Source organism: Aquarana catesbeiana, linkage group LG12 (assembly GCF_042186555.1).
Source record: "Aquarana catesbeiana isolate 2022-GZ linkage group LG12, ASM4218655v1, whole genome shotgun sequence".
Classification (NCBI taxonomy): Eukaryota; Metazoa; Chordata; class Amphibia; order Anura; family Ranidae; genus Aquarana; species Aquarana catesbeiana.
This window is the reverse complement of record NC_133335.1, coordinates 188,591,976-188,616,110: the sequence shown is the minus strand read 5'-3', so window position 1 is coordinate 188,616,110 and position 24,135 is coordinate 188,591,976. Positions and strand designations below refer to the sequence as shown.

Below are 24,135 nucleotides of genomic sequence, written 5' to 3'. Positions count from 1 at the left end.
TAAGGCACCCCTAAATCCCTGGGACTTGAATTTGGTTCTGTCAGTTTTACAGAAACAGCCTTTTGTACCTATACGTCAGATTCCCTTGGTCTTGTTGACAAGAAAGTTAATTTTCCTGGTAGCCATTTCTTCTGCTAGAAGAGTATCAAAATTAGCAGCCCTTTCCTGTAAAGAGCCCTATTTGATCATGCATAAGGATAGAGTGGTATTGCGCCCTCATCCTAGCTTTCTACCAAAGGTGGTTTCAGATTTCCATCTAAACCAAGATATTGTTCTGCCTTCCTTTTTTCCAAATCCCTGTTCTACGGAAGAAAGGTCACTACATTCTTTGGATGTAGTAAGGGCAGTCAAGGCCTATCTGGAAGCAACTGCTCAAGTTCGCAAAACGGATGTTTTGTTCATACTACCAAAAGGTCCCAATAGAGGGCAGGCAGCATCAAAGTCTACCCTTTCAAAATGGATTCGACAAATGATTATTCAGGCTTACGAAACAAAAAAATTCCACCTTTTCAAATCAGGGCACACTCCACAAGGGCGATAAGTGCCTCTTGGGCGGTGCATCACCGGGCCTCTATGGCTCAAATCTGCAAGGCCGCAACCTGGTCTTCAGTCCATACATTCACCAGATTTTATCAGGTGGATGTGGGAAGGCATGAGGATATCGCCTTTGGGCGTAGTGTGCTGCAGGCAGCAGTATGAGGTCCTCAGGTCTGATTACACCCTATGTTGTGTGGTCCCCTCCCCTCAAATAGCATTGCTCTGGGACATCCCATCAGTAATTACTGAGGCTCTGTGTCCTGTGATGTACGAGAAAGAAAATAGGATTTTTTATAACCGCTTACCTGTAAAATCCTTTTCTTTTGATGTACATCACGGGATACAGAGGTCCCGCCCCTCTTCTAATACACTTATATTGCTTCGCTACAAAACTGAGGTATCCCCAGTAAGGGGAGGGGTTATATAGGGGGTTGAACTTCCTGTCTAGGGTGTGGCCAGTGTCCAATCACCTTGTGATACCCATATAACACATCAGTAATTACTGAGGCTCTGTGTCCCGTGATGTACATCAAAAGAAAAGGATTTTACAGGTAAGCTGTTATAAAAAAAAATCCTATTTTTTTTAAGTGAAAGCATAAAAATGTAAAATTCCTTCTAATATAGTGCCTGGGGGGTCTCCTTAGTCTACCTGTAAAGTGGCAGATCTGTACCATGTCTAGAATCCACTCAAGCAATAATTGAATTTATAAAGCCCGAAAAAATAACATTTTCCCTGCAAGCGTCTTTTATTTTGCTCAGCGACAGCTGGGGACCCAGTGTGTATGATGAGGCCACAATGTAGTGCACTGTGAACAAGATTCGAGATTTTTTGGATACATTCTGGTGTCACTTTGACTTTGGATAGAAGTAACAGGTGCGTGAAAATTGGTCTTTGGGTGTTGGTGCCTTCCCACTGTAACCCTATAGAGGTACTCTATATAAAAACAAGAATTGGCCTTGCTGCAAAAGATTGCAATGATATGCACCTGTCGAGCAGGTGCTGAAAAATTGGTCTTTGGGTGTTAATTGTGCCCATGAAACCTATACCAAAAACATTCATCCATATAAAATGATTGAACACCCTCAAAGCTAGGCAGCCTTGAAGTCCTGCAGAGATTCCACATCCCAAAAAGACTTAATTGGTGACAACAGCATCAGGGGCTTCATAGCTGGTAATCCAGGACTGATTCATTTTTATAAAAGTCAAACGGTCCACGGAGTCTGTGGATAGACGCGCTCTATGATCAGTAACTAACCTCCTGCAGCACTAAATGCCCGTTCTGAAAGCACGCTGGATGCAGGGCAGCCCAACAACTCAATAGCATACTGGGCAAGTTCTGGCCAGTGGTCTATTCTCATGACTCAGTAAGTCGGTGGATCGTCAGCTGGAAAGCTGTCCATCTCTGTTTTGGAATCAATGAGGTAATCATCCACCATGTGATGCAGATGCTGCCGATGGGATGTGGAAACTGACAGCCCTGGGCGGCGGGGACTAAAAAAATTTCGAAATGTCTCACTTAGGCGGACGCCTTCTCCAACGCTCCTCTATTGACATACTGGAGTCAGGAAAAATGTTCAATAAAATCCTCTTTAAGGCGTCCTCAAGAAATTTTATCTTCTGCACTCTGAGGACGGGATGAGTTCTGAGACCTTCCCCTTATAACGGTGGTCAAGGAGGGTTGCCAACCAGTAATCACCCTTCTCCTTTATGCCACGTATTCTTGGGTCCTTTCGCAGGCTCTGAAGCACGAGGTTGCCCATGCACCTCAAGTTTGCCGAGGCTTAAGAAGCAGACTCCTCTGGGTCACTCAGGATGAAATCATCTGGAACTTCCTCCTCCCAGCCACGTACTGCTCCCAAGGGTCCTGGGGTTGGAAAGCCATCACTTACAGATTGACGCATGTCTTTCTCTTCTTCAAAGCCTATAAAAGTGCCAAAATCCTCCTCCCCTCTCTCCTCCTGTGTGTTCAGTGACATAGGAATGATGGTGTCTGGATAAAGTGGGCCTTGAGAGGAAAGGAAGTTCTTCTCTTCCTCCTGCTGCTCTTCCTCCAGTGCCCTGTCCATAATGCCACGCAGAGTCTGCTCCAGCAGGAACACAACATGGATTGTGTCACTGATGCTTGCACTGTCACGGCCTGCCCATGCTTGCTGGACCACGTGTCAGCAGTAAGGTGGATGTTACAGCTGACTGCCTTTCCCAACGATGCCAGAAAATTCCCTTCCAAGTGATGGTAGAGAGATGGAACGGCCTTGCGTGAAAAGTAGTAGCAACTGGGAACCTGCCATTGTGGTTCAGCACATCCACGGAAGGGGGCAGAATCCACCAGGCTGAAAGGCAGAAGTTGGACAGCCAACAGCTTTGACAAGCTTGCATTTAGACGTTGGGCATGTGGGTGGCAGGGACTGTTTTTTTGTTTTGTTTTTTCCGCTCCCGCAGATTTGGTAGAGAAATTTGTCGGCTACAGTCTACAGCTGGTGGTGTGCTGCTGGCCGATGTGCTGCTAGGACCTTGGATACCCTGTGCTATACCATCATCCCTGTCAGTGGAGGCTGCTGAGAGGTAATGAGTGGTTGGACGTTGGATGCCTTGTTAAGCATGTGATACCCAAATGGTTGGTGTTTTTGCCACCTTTAATGTGCCTGAGACCCAGTTTGCAGATAGCTGAAAAAAGCCCAGACAGCTGAGCTTCGGGGAGTGGTCCGGGAGATGACCGCTGCAGAATGTGATGAAATAGGGCGGCTGCTCTCTACTCTTTCTTGATGTTGGCCTCCTTGGGGTTGTATTGCCTCACCTTCAGTTTCCTCCTCCTCTCTAGGCTCATGTTCCTCTCATCCTCAGCCTCAGAACCAACATCTGAATCCAACAATGGCTGGGCATCATCAAGGTGCAAGTGGCTGATGCTGTGGTCAAATAACTCAGCTGACTCCTCAATGGCTGATGTTGGGGCTATGGCAGGAATAAATGTCGATGAGGAGGCAGGTTTATCCACTCTGGCAACTGCAGGGGAATGCACACTTGTCTCTGCTTGTGTGACAGAGGATGAGACAGAGGATGAGAAAGGTTTAGTAAGCCTTTCCAACACCTCCTCTGCATGCTGTGGCTGGATAGCACGGGCAAACTCACTCAACAGAGGAAATGATGCCCTGCCTGAGGACTGACCAGCACGTCCACCTTTGCCTGTAGACATATTTGTTGCTGGCCCCCTTACAGTGCCATGGGAATGTCTGCCTCTCCCTGTTGTCATCCCAGACATTATTGGGAGGGAGGGGGCGGTGCTTATAAGTAATTGTAAAGAAGAAGTTGAAATCTGTACGTAGATGCACTTTAATCAATGTAAAGAGGTGTTTGGTGCACTTTAATTTGAGTACTCGCACTACACAGACACACTCCACGGACACACTATAATATACTGCAATATAATGCGCCAAATGTACAGTGCTGACAAATAACCTGCCTGAGAGCAGAAAGATGATCTCCTCATTTGCTGCTCCTTTACTGTCAAATAGAGGAGGGTGACCTAGTTGTGTTGCTTTGTTGCTAGAGAAACCTTACCCCTTACTTGCTGTCCCCATAACAATAGTTCAATAGTTTCACTAGAAGGAAGATGGGGAGGAAATATGTAACAGACAGCATATATAATATATATATATATATATATATATATATATATATATATATATATATATATATATATATAGATACAGTACATAATATATATATATATATATATATAAATATATGGTTTTCAACATTTTTTTTTAAAAATATGTGAAAAGTGTGGCATGCATTTGTATTCAGCCCCCTGAGTCAATACTCTGTAGAACCACCTTTCTCTGCAATTACAGCTGCAAGTCTTTTTGGGTATGTCTCTACCAGCTTTGCACATCTAGAGAGTGACATTTTTTGCCCATTTTTCTTTGCGTCTGTGAACTGCAATTTTCATGTCTTGCCACAGATTTTCAATTGAATTAAACTTTGAACTTTGATTGGGCTGTTCTAACACATGTATATGCTTTGATCTAAACCATGCCGTTGTAGCTCTGGCTGTATGTTTAGGGTCGTTGTCCTGCTGGAAGGTGAACCTCCACCCCAGTCTCGAGTCTTTTGCAGACTCTAACAGGTTTTCTTATAAGATTGCACTGTATTTGGCTCCATCCATCTTCCCATCAACTCTGACCAGCTTCCCTGTCCCTGCTGAAGAAAAGCATCCCCACAACATGATGCTACCAGCACAATGTTTCACGCTGGGGATGGTGTGTTCGGGGTGATGTGTGGTGAAAAACTTACACTGCACATGGCGTTTTGCTTTTAGGCCAGAGCACCTACTTCCACATGTTTGCTGTGTCCTCCACATGGCTTCTCGCAAACTGCAAATGGGACTTCTTATGGCTTTCTTTCAACAATGGCTTTCTTCTTGCCACTCTTCCATAAAGGCCAGATTTGTGGAGTGCACAACTAATAGTTGTCCTGTGGACAGATCCCAATTGAGCTGTGGATCTCTGCAGTTCCTCCAGAGTTACCAGGGGCATCTTGGCTGCTTTTCTGATTAATGCTCTCCTTGCCCGTCCTGTCAGTATAGGTGGATGGCCATGTCTTGGTATGTTTGTGTGACAGGAGGGCCCGTGGAACCAAGAATCCCTTTGAAAGGTTGGGAAACCCATGTTTCAGCTCCCCGTGCACCTCTTATGTCTAAGTCACCCTGTGCCATCCTGACACAGGGTGATTGAGAAAATATATCTTAGATTACCTAAAATGGGACAGTAATATTTATCCACAACATCTCCCAGGATATATGTAAAGACTATTCTTGGTTTGTTTGATTCTGAACTCAAAATGTTAGTTGAGAGAGCTGATCACATTGGCCTCTAGAACTGGGTAGGAGCCGGACAGTCTACTCCTACTATAGTTTGTTGCCTATTGGGCTGAGGAGGGGGGTATATCACTGTTTGTATTGTTAATTGTAATTAGCTCCTGCAATTGTGAGAGGGTGTCCTGTGTTTATACTAATGTGTGAAGCTCGGTGACCTGTCTGACCTGTAGTGAAATCCTGATTAATCATAACAATGACCTCATCAGCAGCCTCAATGCAGCCTGGTATGTGCCCATCTGCAGCCTCAATGCAGCCTGATCTGTGCCCATCTGCAGCCTCAATGCAGCCTGATCTGTGCCCATCTGCAGCCTTAATGCAGCCTGATCTGCGCCCATCTGCAGCCTGATCTGCGCCCATCTCCCATCAATGCAGTCTGATGCCCATCTGCAGCCTCACCATCTCTCATGCAGGAAATCACCGAGCTGTCATCTCCTGTTTACTCGACTCTCAGTTGGCAGTCACATACACAGTCCCGCCTCCGCCATCGGCATTGGATTAGCTCCTGTGATTGACAGAACACTGGTTCGGTGGTGGAGGCGGGACTGTGTAAGTGACGTGAGAGACAATTATACAGGAGATGATGGCTCGGTGAATTTCCGGTGGCATGTGTCCCCCTCCTTCCCCTCCAAAGGTACACTATCGGCATATAAGACACATCCATGATTTGCCCCCCATTTTCAGGGGGAAAAAGTGCGTGTTATATGCCAATAAATACGGTATTTTCATTTTTCTCCCTTTTGTCTTGCTGTTGCATTGTTGTCTCTTTGTTTGTTTATTTGTCATACCTTTTTTGGGGGGGGGGGGTATTTTATTTACACCATTTTAATCTTTTCATTATTAAACCATATTTTGGAAAATGTTAAACTGTGTCTAATGCCCTAATGGAAACTTAGAAGAATCCCTGTCTCTTGATGAGCGCTACTACACAGTAAAAAAGAAGATGGCAGGGGCAGCCAACGTTCCCACTTTGACAGGTTCTCTTTAAAGCTAACTCAATGAAAACAGCGGTTTTGCTTGATGGGTCCTATGAAACCCCACGATCATTCTGTGCGTTACCACTTCATAAACTATATACAGGTTTCTGGGGTCCCTTGTGCACCATGTGCTCATCTTACAGATCAGTATAGAACAGTCACATAAACAGTATTGGCTCTATATGCGCCATATAATCACATATGCATTTCACTAGTACAGTTTAAATATGGATATGCCAGCTCCAAGCAGTTATGTAGACCAGCGTTCCCCAACCTCTCCAGCCCCAGGGACCGGCCATGCGATAGTCAACCCCTCCCTGGACGGGTCACAGCCTGTGGTTGTAGTAGAGATATGAAATATAACTATCTTTAAAAGTTTGTTTAGATAGTTCAAGTTCAGCAGCATGAAAAAGATACTCTGATGGTAACTTGTAATCAAGTGAAAAGAACAGAATAAAGAGTATAAAATGAACACATAAAAGGGTGATATCAATGCACCAGGAGGTATGGGCAGACTCTAATTAAAAAATTATCAGCTAACTACTGACTGACTGCTAAAGGCTAGCTCCTTGTCCAGGCTGGGAACCCAGTGCCTGCAAAAGAGAGGTGAAAGATAGGGGCGCCAGGCAACAGTATAGCGTAGTAGTTAGTTTTATTGTGAAATAATTAAAAATACACTCACAAGTACTCTGTGAACAAAGGCATGTCACATACCATCTTCCAGGAGAAGATGTTCAGGATCCAGGGTCTGGAGTGCGGTATGGATGGGAGCCTTGATGAACTGCTGCAGTTGGGATTCCTACACTGGAGCCAGTGTAAATACCGATTGAGTTACCGCAGACTTCACTCTTGTACACCGCTGAGAAGAACTGTCAGGAGCACCCTCTGGTGGTCGGAGGGTGGTAGTGCAAGATGTGCTGGCCCGCTTTGCCCGCTGGCCACCCCCACACCCCGGCTCCCAGCAGGCCACGGACCAGGACAAGTCCACGACCTGGGGGGTTTGGGGACCCCATGATGTAGACTTGAGAGATTTCACAGTTCAGAGATGAAAGTGCCACAGCCTCAGTAACACATGGAAGTATAATGTGCTGTATATATTCCACTGTTAAAAGAAATATTAAAAAAAAAAAAGAAATAAAAGGTCCAGTTGCTGTATGCTGAAACAAATGCATGTGGAGTTTTATTTCACCCATCCCTGAAGGCAGAGCAGCAGAGAAACTTCATGTAGATGGCCTACTGGGCTGTGGCGATTAAGGGATTCCCGCAAGCTGGTGTAAGGGGGAGAGGTAAATGTGGGTACAGGGATCCTGCTATGATACATTTTGTCGCCCTTTGAAGCTGATATACTGTATATTTCTCATAGATGCCACTTTACTGTTCTAGAAGTTTTTTATTGGTAATTTTCTGTTTATGGTATTTAGATTGAAAATAATCAGATGAAAAGCCACAGCAGAACAAACAGCGGCATCAGCACAGCCAGCGGAGGCAGCACTGAGCCCACTACACCAGACAGTGAGAGGCCAGCACAAGTACTCATGCGGGACTATGGTAAGATTTGTTCCCGTAAGAGGAGAATTGGGAATGAATGATGTGTCTTGGTGACTAAGCGAACTAAAGTATCATGCAAGGGCAGCTATAGCAGCTTCTCTCTATCTTATAAATTTTAGTTCTGTCAGTTGTTACGCTATAATTGATCATTTAGTGTCCACTTTGATGTTGGCATAGAGGATAATATTGTCAAATCACAGTAGAGCTCTTAGAAGCCAGAAAAGAAGAATGCTGTGAGGGCTGGGCTTTAAAGAATAGAAAAGGAGTTGTCCCTGTGGTTACTTTTTAACCACTTTACCTCTAGAAAATTTACCCCTCTTCATGTCCAGGCCATTTTTTGCGATATGGTACTCAGAATTGCGCGGTTGTGTGATGCTGTACCCAATTAAAATGTGTCTTTTTTTCCCACTAATAGAGCTTTCTTTTGGTGGTATGTGATCACATCTCATTTTTTTTTTTTTTTGCGCTATAAACAAAAAAAAAAGAATGACAATTTTTAAAGAAAAAAAAAACATTTTTTTTTTTTTTTTTTTTAATTTTCTGCTATAAAACATATCCAATAAAAAAAATTGTAAAAATCAAATGTCTTCATAAATGTAGGCCAATATGTATTCTGCTACATATTTTTGGTAACGAAAAATCCCGCCAAGCGTATATTGATTGGTTTGTGCAAAAGTTATAGCGTCTACAAACTATGGGATATTTTTATTTGTTACTAATAATGGCGGTGATCAGCAGGGCTGTGATATTGCGGCGAACATTCGGATACTGACAGTTTTTGGGGACCAGTGACACTAATACAGTGATCAGTTCTAAAAAAAATATGCACTGTCGCTGTACTCATACTGGCTGGGGTTAACTGTGTGCCTAACCAGTGTTTCACTACACTCTGGGAGTTGCTTTTACTAGGGGGGGGGATGAAATTTTTGTCCCTGCAAAGCAAGGAATAAAATCCATCTCTTCCCTCCTGTCAGAATGGCGATCTGCCTGGTTTACATAGGCAGACCGCTGTTCTGTCTCTCTGCAGGATGATCAGCGGGTGTCGGTGGACATAGAGTCCACTATACCCGCCAATAGGTTCCCGTTTTGTGTAAATACTGCGGGAGCGAGCCCCCAGTGGCGCTCATGCGCACCTCCTACCTGAAAATGTCGGATCACGTGTGTATATATATATATATATATATATATATATATATATATATATATATATATATATATACATGATCCGGCACAGAGGTGCCAACCTGTAGCAGAAAAACTGCTATAGGGCGGACTTTAGGTAGTTAAGGTGCGTTAAGCAAGCCATTAAAGCCCAGTTCAGCCCTACTTTTAATTCCATAAAGACAAACCTTTCAATTTGTTAGTTTTTTTTCTTCTAAAATATGGACAGCTGTAGAAAAGCCTGTTCCCTGCCAGCATGTTGCAGAACGGAACCCTGGCTCCCTGTGTGCAAGCAGTGGTCGCATTGCAGAGGTGGGACATACCCCCTACGAAGTCAGACATAGCTCTACAATCAGCAAAGCTCATTATTCCCATTGACTGGGCAGAGCCAAAGTAACTTGCAGGAAGACTTGCCCATATAAATATTACCAATCGCGTCTAAGAACAGGAAGCTAGACATGACGATAAAAGGGCGATGTGGTAAACGTAATGAAGGTCTGGAGGTAAGGCAAGGCATGACCTGTGCTGTGTGGTCAGCATTATAATCCTCCGGAAATTAGGTTTAATTTTTTAATTCATAGTAAGTAGCCCAAAAAAAATCTAATTCAGCAAATGTATATATTAAAACAAGGTAATCACAGTGATGTATTAGTTGCATCATATGTGGACATTTGCTTTGCTAATGGGTCGTTGCATGATACCAATTATTAGTTTGCCTACTGTAGTTGGCAATAACATAGCATGGATGTATTGTTGTGTTAAATGTATTAGTGCTGTGTATGCTTTGATGTCTTGTCCATAAGTTTAAGAACCTTTTGTAGCTCCTTAATACATTGACCACGAAAGAAAAAAATGTTCTTAGCTAATGCATTTATGAAATGTAGCTCAATGCCATCAGCAGGCATGCTTGCAGGTCTCCATTCACCATTATTTTTTTTTACATGACCTGCACCAAGAGTTTTTCTTTTAGGATTTAGTACGCCTCTACCCTTTCTAAATGTATTCAACTGCCAGCAGCACCTAGAGATACTTTGATTTAACATAGTATCTAAAGCATTCTTGCAGCCTTTAAAAAGACAACAGGGGAGATTTACCAAAAATGCAAATAGTATATTGAAGAAAAGCAAGACATAACAGTACAATATACTGTGAAATACAAAATAATACAGGTGGTTACGTACGCCAAACGAAACAAAGGAAAACATCCCCCTGGTGCCATTAGGAATATGAGATAAATCATAGAATTGCACACGGGGAGATTTACTAAAACAAGTGCACTCACAATCTGGTGTAGCTGTGCATAGTAGTCAGTCGGTTTCTAACTTCAGCTTGTTCAATTAAGCCTTGTCAATAAAACCTGGAAGCTGATGGTTTGTATGCAGAGCGGTTGCAGATTTTGCACTCTCCAGTTTTAGTAAATAATTTAGTCCCCCGGCGCCTCTAACACCGCAGATCACTCGGCTCTCACAGTTCCCCAAGCAAAGAGCTGGTGACTATCAGTCATTGGCTCTCTGATCTGATGCTCCCCACGCTCACTGGAGAGCTGGGCTGTGGAGAGGGGGGGAGCGGCCGGCTCAGACTCTCAGCAGCTCGTTTAGAGTCTGAGCCCGGTACCAGTCCAGGCATGTAGGCGGATCCCGACTCCATTGTCGCAATCATGCCCGAGCCTGGACCAGCTCTGTGATGTCAGCAGACAGCGGACTTCAGGCTGCTGAAAACAGGTCACAGAAGTGCAGAACGAACTTCACTCCTGTGATCCACAGGTTTAAACCAGTGTGCTGTGATAGGTAAATGCTGGCCTGACTTGGGGAAGTCACGCTTATACACACACCCACCCTGTTTCTCACTATAAGGCTATATATCACATTGAGGAAATAGTTACAGAATGCAGTAGAGGTATCAGAGCTTAGCTTTGCCAGCTCAGCAGTGGATATTTCTTGAGTGCTCCAGGTTTGGGGGGACTCCTAGGTTGCAATGTTTGATGTCTGCTGGTGGTTTAGCAGAGTTGCACGTAAACATATGCTATGGCCAGGACCTACGTCCTCCAAAGGCCATCAATAGAGCAATTCAGATCTATACAATAGTAAGATTAGGTTCTCTGCTGCTTATAAGAAGAGGGGCAGATGAAGAACAAACCGCCATACTGCAGCAACGAAGGGTGTGATGAGTGGTCCACAATTTTGTTTTAAAGGTGTTGCCATAACAATGTAAACACATGATTTAGGTCTCTACCTCCTGCAGCTCTTTCTTACTAAAACAAGGCCTCTCTATTGGAGCTGTCAGCTTCTTTCTTCAGAAATCAAGGTAAATTGGGCAATGTTTTATCTATACAGATGCACTTATTTGCACTGACATTTTGGATCACAACCTTCTATAGATTTTCATTATCTTATGCCAATTCCCGAGAAGCCCCCTGACTTACTATTACAGAGTGCATTATAAGAAGGATATCAAGTTTTGCTTCTTGCAGGGTCCCTGAAAGGATTAAATAACCCTGATTCTTTTTACTGTTGTCTTTCCCATAGGATATCCAGGTACCAATCCAACCAACTATCATTATTGTAATTCTTTTAACTCTCTCCTTGGTATACCCAATCCACTTAGTAATTTCCAGATACAAATTAACAACTAACAATAACAGGTCACTGAAGTTCATTTTAATATGTAATCCATTTCATTTTTACATTATCAGAATGTGTGTTGCATGGGTTTCTATCATCATTAGTCATAATGCAAATACAAATGTTAATTGACAGCAGACTTGTTATCCTTTCAACAAAGAAAAGAGTTGAGAAACCGTATAAAATTAAGCAAGTGAAAAAGCATGGCAAATGATAGGTGGCACAAGCAAATCTTGCACTAAAATGAAATACATGTAACAAAGGAGTATTATAAAGTTCATAATTGAAAGAAGAAATTGACCATAATGAGCACAATGAAAGTACACTACTATGCTAGTTACATTTATATGTGGTGTCCTTTCAGCTGAGGTAGCTTGTGACAGTAAATATCAGAGGGCCAGTATCCAATGGGAAGGATAGTACACAAATGTAAATTGGAGACAGTCACCTTGCCCATGCAGTGCAAAGTGACTGTGTCTCTGCAGAACACAACTGCGCTTGCCTTGCTTGCACTGCCTAGCTGTCCTTCCTCCATTGCAGCTGGGAACACTAACCAGCTCTTCAGGGTATGGCAGAACATGTGACCTGCTCTCCTGTGATAGTGCTTGGACCTAGCAATCAAGAATAGGCCTGAGCACTGTTGTTGCATAAGACGTGGTGACTTCACTTCTCTCCTGGGTCGCCGATGCCACGGTTATGGCGGTATAAGCTGCTGGCTGAGATGGGGCGCAGGCAGGGTGAATATAAGGGGTTGACCATTTACAGAAACATTGTCACTTTGCCCATCAAGTTATAGAACAATAGTTGAAACCATAATAACAATGGGGAAATTGAGGTTATTATCAACATTCTTTCGAAAGTTTTGCCTCTCAAATGTGCTTCTGGAACGTTTTCACCTTTCTAACCTCTGCTTATGGAGATAAGTTGCTGACCACCCAATCTGGAAGATTATGGTTGGATTGGCAAGGACTGTAGGCATTTCCAACCACTGTAGAGTATCTCTGGTTGACCCATCTTGGGCAAAGCAACCAATGTTCACCGTAGTAATATGGCCATACATAGCCACATAAAAATTGGTGTTTCAACTAACTTTTTTTTTATGGAAATGGACACTCCACAATGGTCATCGGCTCTAATGTGCATCACCCACCCAGAGGCTTAATCATGGTGTAGTAGATGCTATAATTTAGCCCCCTTTGCGGTCCTTGGTCAAACTCTTCAGTAACACCATTTGTGTGGCTTAGAACCCACATTAGTCCCAGACTGTACTCTGCTATGAAAGACAGATGATTTCCATTTTTTTCTCCACCCTGTGCTTGTCAACATGCAAAACAATCTACATAATTAAAGCAGTATTAAACCAAAAAGCAAACTTTTTTTTTTTTTCTGTACTGCAGCCTACCACTTCTTGTGGTGTGATGGCTTGACTGCATTTGTTCTCTTTTTTTAGGCTTGCTTTCTGTTATTTTCACCTGGTGAATCTAGAAAGCAAATCAGTTTTTTTACAGAAAAACACATTATTTTGTTAAAGCTATTAACCAATTGCATCGTTTGTCATTTAAAATTTTTAGTCCCACTATAATTTTCCGGTACTATTGGCAGCTAAAAGTTTAAACTCTTCCAACATCAACAAAAATGAAAATGAAATGTTTAGTGTGCAATACTTATTTTAATAGTTTGAATAATTAAATGTTTGCCGCAGTCACCAGTCATGTACTAGCTTTCACTTCCAGTTGTTGTTTTCCAGTGCAGAGCTGGATCTGATTGGTGGTATTAGGGAAATAGCGGCTACGCTTAGTGCTGATATTTTGTGTCTCTTCGTAATGTGTCTGCTGTGAATTAACATGCCCATATATCTGATTGTGGACTGATTTAACCTCCGCTTGTGTCGTCTTTTGGGGAGTGGAAATGTTAATTGTTCCCGGTTTGTAGTCTCTGTGCTCTGTGGCTGCGCCCTGCTCCTGGGCTGTCCGCTTCCTGTTACTAACGAGCGGTTGTTTTCCCTCCCTGGCTTTGCACTGGTTCTGCGGTTACATCCTAGCTCTTCATACAGATACAGCTGCCGGTCTACTCATGCGCAGCATCCACCTGGTCACCCAAAGACTCAACGCACAATGGAGGCCAGACATGAGCATCTCATTGGCTGCCCTGGAGCTGCTGTCTGGACTCGCCAAGGTCAGTATCTGTAATTGCTACAATAAACATCTTGAAATTAACCTAAAAACCTGTATATATATTTTTTTTTTTTTTTTTGAAGGCAACCTGCCATGACAGCTGTCATCTGTCATGGATAAAGCTTTTGTCTGGCACTGAAAGACACTTTATAACCAGTACCTTGCTTCACCCAAATCCTGGGCTGTTCCGCCAAGCAGTTATCTTGCTTTAGGGTGGTTTTAAAACTTGCATGGTTCTTCCCACCCTCACCTATTCCTGTTGGCCTATTAAGAAAGGAAGCCTCAATGGCCAAGAGCAATGTGCGAGAGGCAAATTGGAAAAGCTCATCATTTGCGCAAAGCAGGATGTAATCAAAGCTTCTGCAGATATCCGTGGTGGGAACTTTGGTTGTCACCCAGGCTGGACTTCAAACATGTCTGTGTTGTTAATCTTCATTACATTAGATCTGATGGGATTGATCACAGATAGATAAAGTTGCTTGTGCTTTCTGATAAGCTCACAGGAAGTGACCAAGTACACTGCATTTCTTCCAGGATCAACAGGAAATCTTTACCTTCGGGTTATGCTGCCAACTACAGGTAGATTGGACAGTGGCAAACAAAAACAAAAAGCAGCTGAATGCCTCAGTTTTTTTTTTTTTTTTTTTTTTTTTTTTTGCTATTGTCTGAGGAGGATGGGCAAATTTTATTTGTCTCTGCTGGGAAAAGTCTAACCTAGTTTTTTGCTAGCATTTTTTCGTTAGTTTATTTTTCTGAAATCAAAATTCTTATTTACATCTCTGCTAGTCACTATGATTGTTCCTTTGTGGTGCAGCCTATTCTCAGCCTGGCTTTTGGAGTGCCCAGACTGGACTCCGATGGACTGGACTTTTTAGGGTTAGCCTGAAAGTGGCCTTCAAGAAATGTGTTCCACATAAAGCAGTTTCTAGACTTTCTTGTAACAATTTAGCCATGGACTGATTTCCAGGACCAGAGCCATTGCCTAACCACTGGCCCTTTCTCTGATTACAGTTAGGCAAGACTTTGCAACCACAGAGGCTTTAAGTGCATGCCCGTAGATTCCATTGCTGATTTGCTCACTCATCGTCCCAGTGACTAATTCTGATTCAAAGTAACTCCAGTCTCTACCTGATGGGATTATCTTCTGCTTTTACTCTAGAATTGATGCGGTATGCACTACTCTGAATCTGGAAGATCAGCCTGCTGTCTGCGGTCTTAGTCTTTTCATATATCTGCAAAGACCTTCCTTTTAATCCTTCTCTTGTAGGAAATGCTCTAAGTTTTGGAAACACTCCGATGTTCCCTTAACATCCCTCAAGCTCTTTCTGGACTTGGTCCCATTTGAAAAGAATTTTGTTAAATGGTGGTCTACACTCACTGTGGATCTGACAGTGGTTTTCCTTAATAGAGGAACCACAAGGGCAGTTGCAGCTCCTACGTGCAAGGATTGTACTTATCAGCAGTTGGAATGCCTCTTTAGGATCTAGTTGTTGCTGGCGGAACCCTGCCCTTCGCCTTATTCTGACTGTGACTTTATTTTTCAAACCATGGCAGAATGGTCAAAATTTCTCAATCATCTCTCCACTGCAGCAGCTGATCCTTCCTGCACTTTGTCCCCAAATTTTCTATTTCTCACCTTAATCCTTGTATGGGCAGTTCTTATGTGCCATTTCTCATTTGTAGATTGTGACTCTGTGGGATCAAAGCTTGCTTCTTTGCTCAGGAACCACAGTTACACTACTTGGTAGTGATATTACTATAATTCAACCTCAGGGAATTTTTTCTGGTAGTGAGCACCTCTGTGATATACTGTATACCAGATAAGGGGCTCAGATATTTCTTCTGGCCTAGGATAGTGGTTCTGACTTTCCCTCAACTAGGACATAATTTTCCTTGAGCCAGAGAGAGCTTCTCTTCTTTTTTGTCCATGGTTCGGGCCATTAACCTCTACAGTGGGAACGGAAAGTATTCAGACCCCCTTAAATTTTTCACTCTTTGTTATATTGCAGCCATTTGCTAAATTCATTTAAGTTCATTTTTTCCTCATTAATGTACACACAGCACCCCATATTAACAGAAAAACACAGAATTGTTGACATTTGTGCAGAGTTATTAAAAAAGAAAAACTGAAATATCACATGGTCCTAAGTATTCAGACCCTTTGCTGTGACACTCATATATTTAACTCAGGTGCTGTCTCTTTCTTCTGATCATCCTTGAGATGGTTCTACACCTTCATTTAAGTCCAGCTGTGTTTGATTATACTGATTGGACTTGATTAGGAAAGCCACACACCTGTGTGTATATAAGACCTTACAGCTCACAGTGCATGTCAGAGCAGATGAGAATCATGAGGTCAAAGGAACTGCCTGAAGAGCTCAGAGACAGAATTGTGGCAAGGCACAGATCCGGCCAAGGTTACAAAAAAAAAATTTGCGGCACTTAAGGTTCCTAAGAGCACAGTGGCCTCCATAATCCTTAAATGGAAGACGTTTGGGACGACCAGAACCCTTCCTAGAGCTGGCTGTCCGGCCAAACTGAGCTGTCGGGGGAGAAGAGCCTTGGTGAGAGAGGTAAAGAAGAACCCAAAGATCACGGTGGCTGAGCTCCAGAGATGCAGTCGGGAGATGGGAGAAAGTTGTAGAAAGTCAACCATCACTGCAGCCCTCCACTAGTCAGGGCTTTATGGCAGAGTGGCCCGACGGAAGCCTCTCCTCAGTGCAAGACACATGAGAGCCTGCATGGAGTTTGCTAAAAAAACACCTGAAGGACTCCAAGCTGGTGAGAAATAAGATTCTCTGGTCTGATGAGACCAAGATAGAACTTTTTGGCCTTAATTCTACGCGGTATGTGTGGAGAAAACCAGGCACTGCTCATCACCTGTCCAATACAGTCCCAACAGTGAAGCATGGTGGTGGCAGCATCATGCTGTGGGGGTGTTTTTCAGCTGCAGGGACAGGACGACTGGTTGCAATCGAGGGAAAGATGAATGCGGCCAAGTACAGGGATATCCTGGATGAAAACCTTCTCCAGAGTGCTCAGGACCTCAGACTGGGCCAAAGGTTTACCTTCCAACAAGACAATGACCCTAAGCACACAGCTAAAATAACGAAGGAGTGGTTTCACAACAACTCCGTGACTGTTCTTGAATGGCCCAGCCAGAGCCCTGACTTAAACCCAATTGAACATCTCTGGAGAGACCTAAAAATGGCTGTCCACTAACGTTTACCATGCAACCTGACAGAACTAGAGAGGATCGATCTGCAAGGAGGAATGGAAGAGGATCCCCAAATCCAGGTGTGAAAAACTTGTTGCATCTTTCCCAAAAAGACTTGTGGCTGTATTAGATCAAAAGGGTGCGTCTACTAAATACTGAGTAAAGGGTCTGAATACTTAGGACCATGTGATATTTCAGTTTTTCTTTTTTAATAAATCTGCAAAAATGTCAACAATTCTGTGTTTTTCTGTCAATATGGGTTGCTGTGTGTACATTAATGAGGGAAAAAATGAACTTAAATGATTTTAGCAAATGGCTGCAATATAACAAAGAGTGAAAAATTTAAGGGGGTCTGAATACTTTCCATGCCCACTGTATTTCTCAGTTACTGACTCCCTGTTGATCTCGGTAGGTTATTTTGTTCCACCCTTCTGGATGGATTGATAGGCCAGCTTTCAAGCTTGGTCCTATAGAATGTTTTTTCCCTCCCATTCAACAAGTGCTTTACTGGTCAGGTCTATGTTTTAGTCAAAGCCTGGTTCATTATGCTAGGCAATCACCTGGTCTCCTGGTTGCAGCCTTCTCTGGTGCCAGCTTCGGGTGGGCATGTTGGGCCTGTTAGCAGTTGTTTTGCTGTGTTGCTCTCCCCTCAGTTCGATTGCTTTTGTATGTCCTGAAGGACACTTCCTGTGACCTTCAGTTTTCCCCCAAAATCCTTTTCATTGAGGGATTCTGGTCCCACCCCTTTGTGTTTATGATCATGCTCTGCTACCAAACAGACGCACTGGCACCGGTAGTGGTAATCCTAGACTGGCCTACAGGTTTTTATTTTCTTTTATTTGCCAACATCGAAAACTCCTGTAAGCGGCAGTATAACCCGAAGGTGAAATCTTCCTGTGTTGTTCTATGAAAAATATTTTATGTTTCTGTACTTGCTAAAAAAAAATATTATTTTTTCTGAAAAAAGAGAGTTGATTTAGTATTCACATCGAAAAAATGGTGAACTGCAATATATTACATTTTTTTTTAGTTTAGTTATCCTTTGAAAGTTTAGGTTCTGGGTCTGTCATCCAGAGTAGGACATGGACCTGAAATTAGAAGGCAGGACAGGGCTTTAAACTTTTCAGACTTCACTGGCTGCCTGCCTGTTCCAGGTCCGTGAATCTTACAAAGCATCCCAAGACTGTGTAAAATAATTCAGTAATGGCAGCTGCTGTATTTTTCAGGACCTCACATTTAGGGTCACATTTAATAGTATGGTCAAAGGTTTTTGCCATACTTCTCTTTTGTGACCCAGAGTCAGCTGATAGCAGGCTATTGTCCACTGCCGGCTAACTGGGCATGGGCGCTCCAAGCTCTGGAAAGATCCCAACATTTTTGTTTGGACCCACTTGGCTGCCTGGTTGACAGCTGGCCCTTCCCCTCAGCATGTGGCTGACAGCCAGAGCCAGTTGTGACTGCCCCCTATCCATGCAGGCGCTCTAGTGAGCACTAGAGGAGCAGAGAGGAGAGCAGCGATTGACAGTGGTCATGTGATCACTCAGTTCTCGGTTACATGGTTGACATGATACAGCTGCAGCATCACATCGGTGAGTATGAAGGTTTTTTTTTTTTCATAACCCCATACTTCTCCTTTAACTTTGTGTCAGGTGCAGAGATTGTGTTTAGAACTACACCAATTAAGTCATTGTGCTCCTCTTTTGCCAGGTGAAGGTGAACATCGACTCTGCTGACAGGAAGAGGGCAGTGAGCTCAATATGCTTGTACATAGTGTATCAGTGCTCGCGGCCAGCTCCACATCACTCGCGGGATCTCCACTCAATGATTGTGGCTGCTTTTCAGTGCCTGTCCGTCTGGCTTACCGAGCACCCCGACATGTTAAATGAAAAGGTGACCTGCTTTCTTTCCCAAATATTTCATGTGTACTCCCTTCTTTAGTAGTTGTTTATGAATTGTATTAAGCTAAATTATGTGTAACTCCATTTTGTTGAAAAAAAGTCATCTCTGGGGATCTGAGGCGAATCTGAGGTTAAAACAAATCGGCATTTTCAGTAAATACAAAATCTCGAATTTGTCATACAAGCTTTTTGGCGACCCTTTTTTAACCAGCTGCTAAAAATACTGAAAATCTTGCAGTAGTTTTCTTTATCATACATTACGGGACACAGAGCCACAGTAATTACTGTCTGGTTTATATGGCACCTTTAGATGATGGACACTGGCACACCCTAAACAGGAAATTCAATTCCCCATATAACCCCTCCCCTTACCGGAAGTACCTCAGTTTTGTAGCAAAGCAATACATGTGTAACCAGAAAGAGGGGAGGGACCTCTGTATAACCCCTCCCCTTACAGGGAATACCTCAGTTTTTTCTCCAGTGTCTTAGGTGTTGGTCACGAGTAAAGATGTGCTGTGCTGAGCTCTGCTGGAATATTCCTTACTGGGGCAAGCCATGCAACCAGATCCATTCAAAGTGTCTTTTCCAAGCCATATTGAATGGTACCCGGCCCCTCGTGTCCGAAGAAACAAGGTTTTACCTGTAACGCTTCTCTTTTTAGAGAGCTGGGCCCCGGGATCCAGTATTTGTTTTTTTTCAGCCATATTCCTGGCGGGGTGCTTTTTACAGGCCCAGGCCTGTGGATCCCCCAATAAAAAGGGGGGCCTCAGTCCCTGAAGGTTTTCTAACGGAGCCCACCATGAGAGCTGGATAAGGTAAGGGAGATTCCTGAGGAATTTTTCTAATTCTTGTGGGTTTTCTCCTTTAACCAATTCAATACCAGGCACTTAGACACCTTCCCGCCCAGACCAATTTTCAGCTTTCAGCGCTGTCGCAATTTGAATGACAATTGCGCGGTCATGCTACACTGTACCCAAACAAATTTTTTATCATTTTGTTCCCACAAATAGAGATTTCTTTTGGTGGTATTTGATCACCTCTGCGGTTTTTATTTTTTGCGCAACAAATAAAAAAAGACCGAAAATTTTGAAAAAAAACAAGTTTTTCTTTGTTTCTGTTAAAACTTTTTTGTAAATAAGTACGTTTTCTTCTTCAATGACGGGCACTGATATGGCTGCACTGACGGGCACTGATACGGCGGCACTGATGGGCACCGATGAGGTGGCACTGACGGGCACTGATGATGGGCACTGATAGGCGGCACTGATGGGCACTGATAGGCGGCACTGGTATGCGGCACTGATATGCGGCACTGATGGGCACTCATAGGTGGCACAGATGGGCACTTATAGGCGGCACTGATGGGCACTCATAGGTGGCATTGATGGGCACTCATAGGTGGCATTGATGGTTACTTATGGGTGGCACTGATAGTTGGCACAGATGGGCATGGATGGGCACTGATGGGCACCGATGGGCACTGACAGGTGGCATGAATGGACACTGATGGGTGGCACTGATGGCACTGCTTGTTTGCAGTGATGCCCCTAAGGGTGGCATTGCTGGGCATCACTGCAACATAATGGTGCCAATCAGTGCCCATTTGTGGGCACTGATTGGCACAGACTTGGCACACTGGGCACATGTGGATGGCCATGGGGTACATACCTGGCCATCCACATGTTGCCCCTTCCCTGGTGGTCCTAGTGGCGATCCCTGGTGGTCCAGTGTGGTGATCTGCGGGGGGGCTGCGCTGATAAACAATCAGCGCAGACCCCCCCTGCCAGGAGAGCCGTCGATTGGCTCTCCTCTAATCGCGTCTGTCAGACGCGAGTGAGGAAGAGCCGATCAACGGCTCTTCCTATTGACAGCGTGATCAGCCATGATTGGACACGGCTGATCACGTGGTAAAGAGCCTCCGCCGGAGGCTTTTTACCAAGATCAGTGTAGCGGTGTGTCAGACTGACACACCGCTCCACCGATCGCCGCGATGCGCGCCCCCGGGGGCGCGCTGCGGCATTTATCCTGCTGGACGTCATATGACGTCCAGTCAGGATAACAGAACCACTTCCCGGACGTCAATCCACTATAGGGCGGGCGGGAAGTGGTTAAAGTAAATGTTGCTATGCCTAAAGTCGCCACCGGGGGCTGTCAAGAGCATGTACCTGTTCCATGCTTGTCAGTCTCGCCACTGTGTCTCAGGCTGCACGCTTCTCCGGCCCAAAGCTCCAGCTAAAGTCATGGGAAAGGGGTGTTTTCTTCTCCCGGGAATGTCCTCCCACATGGATAGCTTCCTCCAGGCAGGGGGAGCATGACGCAAGACGACGGTGTTCCGTGCCGCTCCCGCCGTCATTACAGCGGTCCCCCTTCGGCAGCTCTCCTCCTCCCCCAGCCCTCCTCCATGCGTTCGGGCAGGATTGGAGCCCGCTCGCATGGAAAATCCTCTATTTTAAAATAGATGAGGGGGTGGGCGCGGTGGGGGGTCGGAGGAAGGAGGGGGGGGGGCTTAGAGGCGTTGTCGCGAGTTGAGCGTTCACAACGCGGGCTGCATAGCTATAAAATGCACCTTTTTCAGGTGCATACAGCTAGGAGGGACACAGAGTAGACGGGGGGGGCATGTGAGTTGGTGACACAGGCATTCCCAGGCACATTTACTTTAAGCATCAGGCTGAGCTTAATAGCAGCGGCAGTTGTTGGACTATTGATCAGCAGTAGGTGCATTTTTTTGGTGGTACCTCTGTGTTGTGCTCGGCACTATGACCAGAGGAGGTGGTTCAAATGCTGCAAAGACCAAGGACACAAAGGGGTTGCCCTCAGGTCCTAAGGACCCTCCCTCTGCAACACCATACCGTACTAAGGAGGCTGATCAGAGTGAGCCATCAGGGGCTGCAATTGCTTCCGACACTTCAGCCCCTGTCTATGTAATGCCTCGTTTCCACTGAGCGGATCGGTTCGGGTCGGTACAGTTTGAATGGCCTAGAATGGTCCGGTCTATTCTGGTGAGCGTTTCCACTGCTAGTGGGGCCATACAGGGTTTAGAAAAAATGCCTCAGCATAGCACACCAGAGGGTTTTCTGTCAGCCAATCAGTGGAATGTATCGTAGCTCCGCCCTAACTGCACCGTTCCATTTTCTATGGCCCCATATCTGAAGCAGGACCCTGAATGGAGCGGTACGGTTCAGTTGTATGGGCCGCTTTCATAATGGAAACACCCAAAATTGCGTACCGAACCAATCCGCTCAGTGGAAACGAGGCATAACTGAGCAGGTTTTCTCCTCAGCTATGAGTGGTTTAGAGAAAAGATTAGTGGCATTAATCACGTCTTCACAGAGTGGAAGAAAACGCATTTGGCCCCCTTCTACCACCCAGGATCCCCAAACGGAGGAACTGTGGGAGGGGGAAGATGAATCCCCCTCAGGGGACCGTGAACAGGCTGATGATTCCTCTTCCGAATAGTCAAGTGGGGAAGGATCTTCAGGTTCACATGCTGAGAAGTTGCTGGTACATTTTCTTAATGAAATGGTCCGCTCCATATTTAAGCTACCCTTAACGTAGTCGGTTGAAGATGCTGAAGTTCACTAAAGCCTCCTCAAGCCTTGTGTGCCTTTCCTGTCCATTCATTACTAAAAAAGCTTATGTATTCTGAGTGGAATCACCCAGATGAAAACTTTTTAGGAGGGAAAAAGTGCTTAACACTTTTTATCCTATGGAGGAAAAATTTAGTAAGATGTGGAGTATACCAGCAATTGAAACTGCTATATCCTCTGTGAATAAAAATTTGACTTGTCCGGTTGACAAATGCTTAGGGATCTAACTGATAAAAAATTGGAATTCCTGTTAAACATTTTTTCCCTGGCAGGTTCAGTGGCTCAACCTGCAGTGGCGGCAATTGGGGTATGTTAGTCCTTGAGAGACCAATTGAAACAGGTACTCAAGGTGGTCCCTGAACAGCAGGCCCAGGAATTAGCTGAGCTTCCAGCAGATTTTTGCTTTACAATTGACGCAATTAGAGATTCTATTCTTCAAACCTCTCGCCTTACGCTTGGGTTGGTGCATATGCATAGAATCTTATGGTTGAAAGGTTGATCAGCCGAAGCACCATACAAAAAGCTCCTGTCTGGTTTTCCTTTCCGTGGTGAAAAGCTGTTTGGAGAGGATTTGGACAAATATATCCAAAGCATATCAAGTGGGAAAAGTACCCTTTTGCCAGTTAAGAAAAAGAGTAAACGCCCCTCATTTAAACGGGCTCTTTTTCCAGTGCCAGGGGCATAAGCCTCCAGGCAGTCGCGTTGGCCTCCACCGTCGGGTTCAAGAGGTAAACCTCAGGGTCAATCCCAGGGACAAAAGAGGTCCTGGGAGAGGAAACACGCAAGACCGAACGCTAAAGCCTCTTTATGAAGGGGCGCCCCCGCTCGCTCGAGTGAGGGGAAGACTTCTGCCATTCTCAAAGGTCTGGCAAGAAGAATTTTGGGACAGATGGGTGGTTTCCACAATAGCTCCAGGTTACAAACTAGAGTTCTGAGAATTCCCGTCTCCTCGTTTCCTCAGGTCAAATGTCCCCAAAGATCCAGAGAAAAAGAAGTCTCTCTTTCTAGCATTAGACCGACTTTTGTCACAAAAGGTGATCGTGGTGGTCCCCGTGGAAGACCAGGGGTCAGGGTTTTATTCAAACCTTTTCACGGTACCAAAACCAAATGGGGATGTCAGACCCATTATAGATCTCAAAGATTTAAACCGCTTCCTGAAGATTCGTTCTTTTCGCATGGAATCAATTCGATCAGTAGTCTCCATCCTACAAGGGAGAGAGCTTCTGGCATCAATCGACATCAAGGATGTATACCTGCATGTACCTATTTTCCCTGCTCACCAGAAGTATCTGCGTTTCGAAGTAGAAAAACGTAATTTTCAGTTTGTAGCCTTGCCTTTCGGTCTAGCTACTGCACCTTGGGTGTTTACAAAACTTCTGGCCCTTCCTCTGGCTAAATTAAGGACTCAAGGTATAATAATAATGGCATACCTGGACGACCTGCTCTTAATAGACCGGTCAGTAGTCCGCTTGAATCAAAGTGTAGTCACCACAATCAACTACCTGGAATACCTAGGTTGGGTCATCAACCTAGAGAAATCTTCT

At 44.5% G+C, this 24,135-nt stretch overlaps 1 protein-coding gene across 6 annotated transcripts in view; it reads left to right on the top strand.

The window, feature by feature from the left end:
* The window catches only part of RALGAPB (Ral GTPase activating protein non-catalytic subunit beta), a 186,997-nt gene that overhangs the window by 123,892 nt on the left and 38,970 nt on the right, over nt 1-24,135 (top strand). For 4 of the 6 annotated variants that reach the window (XM_073606329.1, XM_073606332.1, XM_073606331.1 and 1 more), the window contains 3 exons: nt 7,807-7,933; nt 13,757-13,890; nt 18,814-18,996. In XM_073606329.1, the coding sequence (XP_073462430.1) occupies nt 7,807-7,933; nt 13,757-13,890; nt 18,814-18,996 (444 nt within the window). The remainder of the gene's footprint in view (nt 1-7,806; nt 7,934-13,756; nt 13,891-18,813; nt 18,997-24,135) is intronic. The other 2 variants (XM_073606330.1, XM_073606333.1) reach the window with 1 other exon arrangement.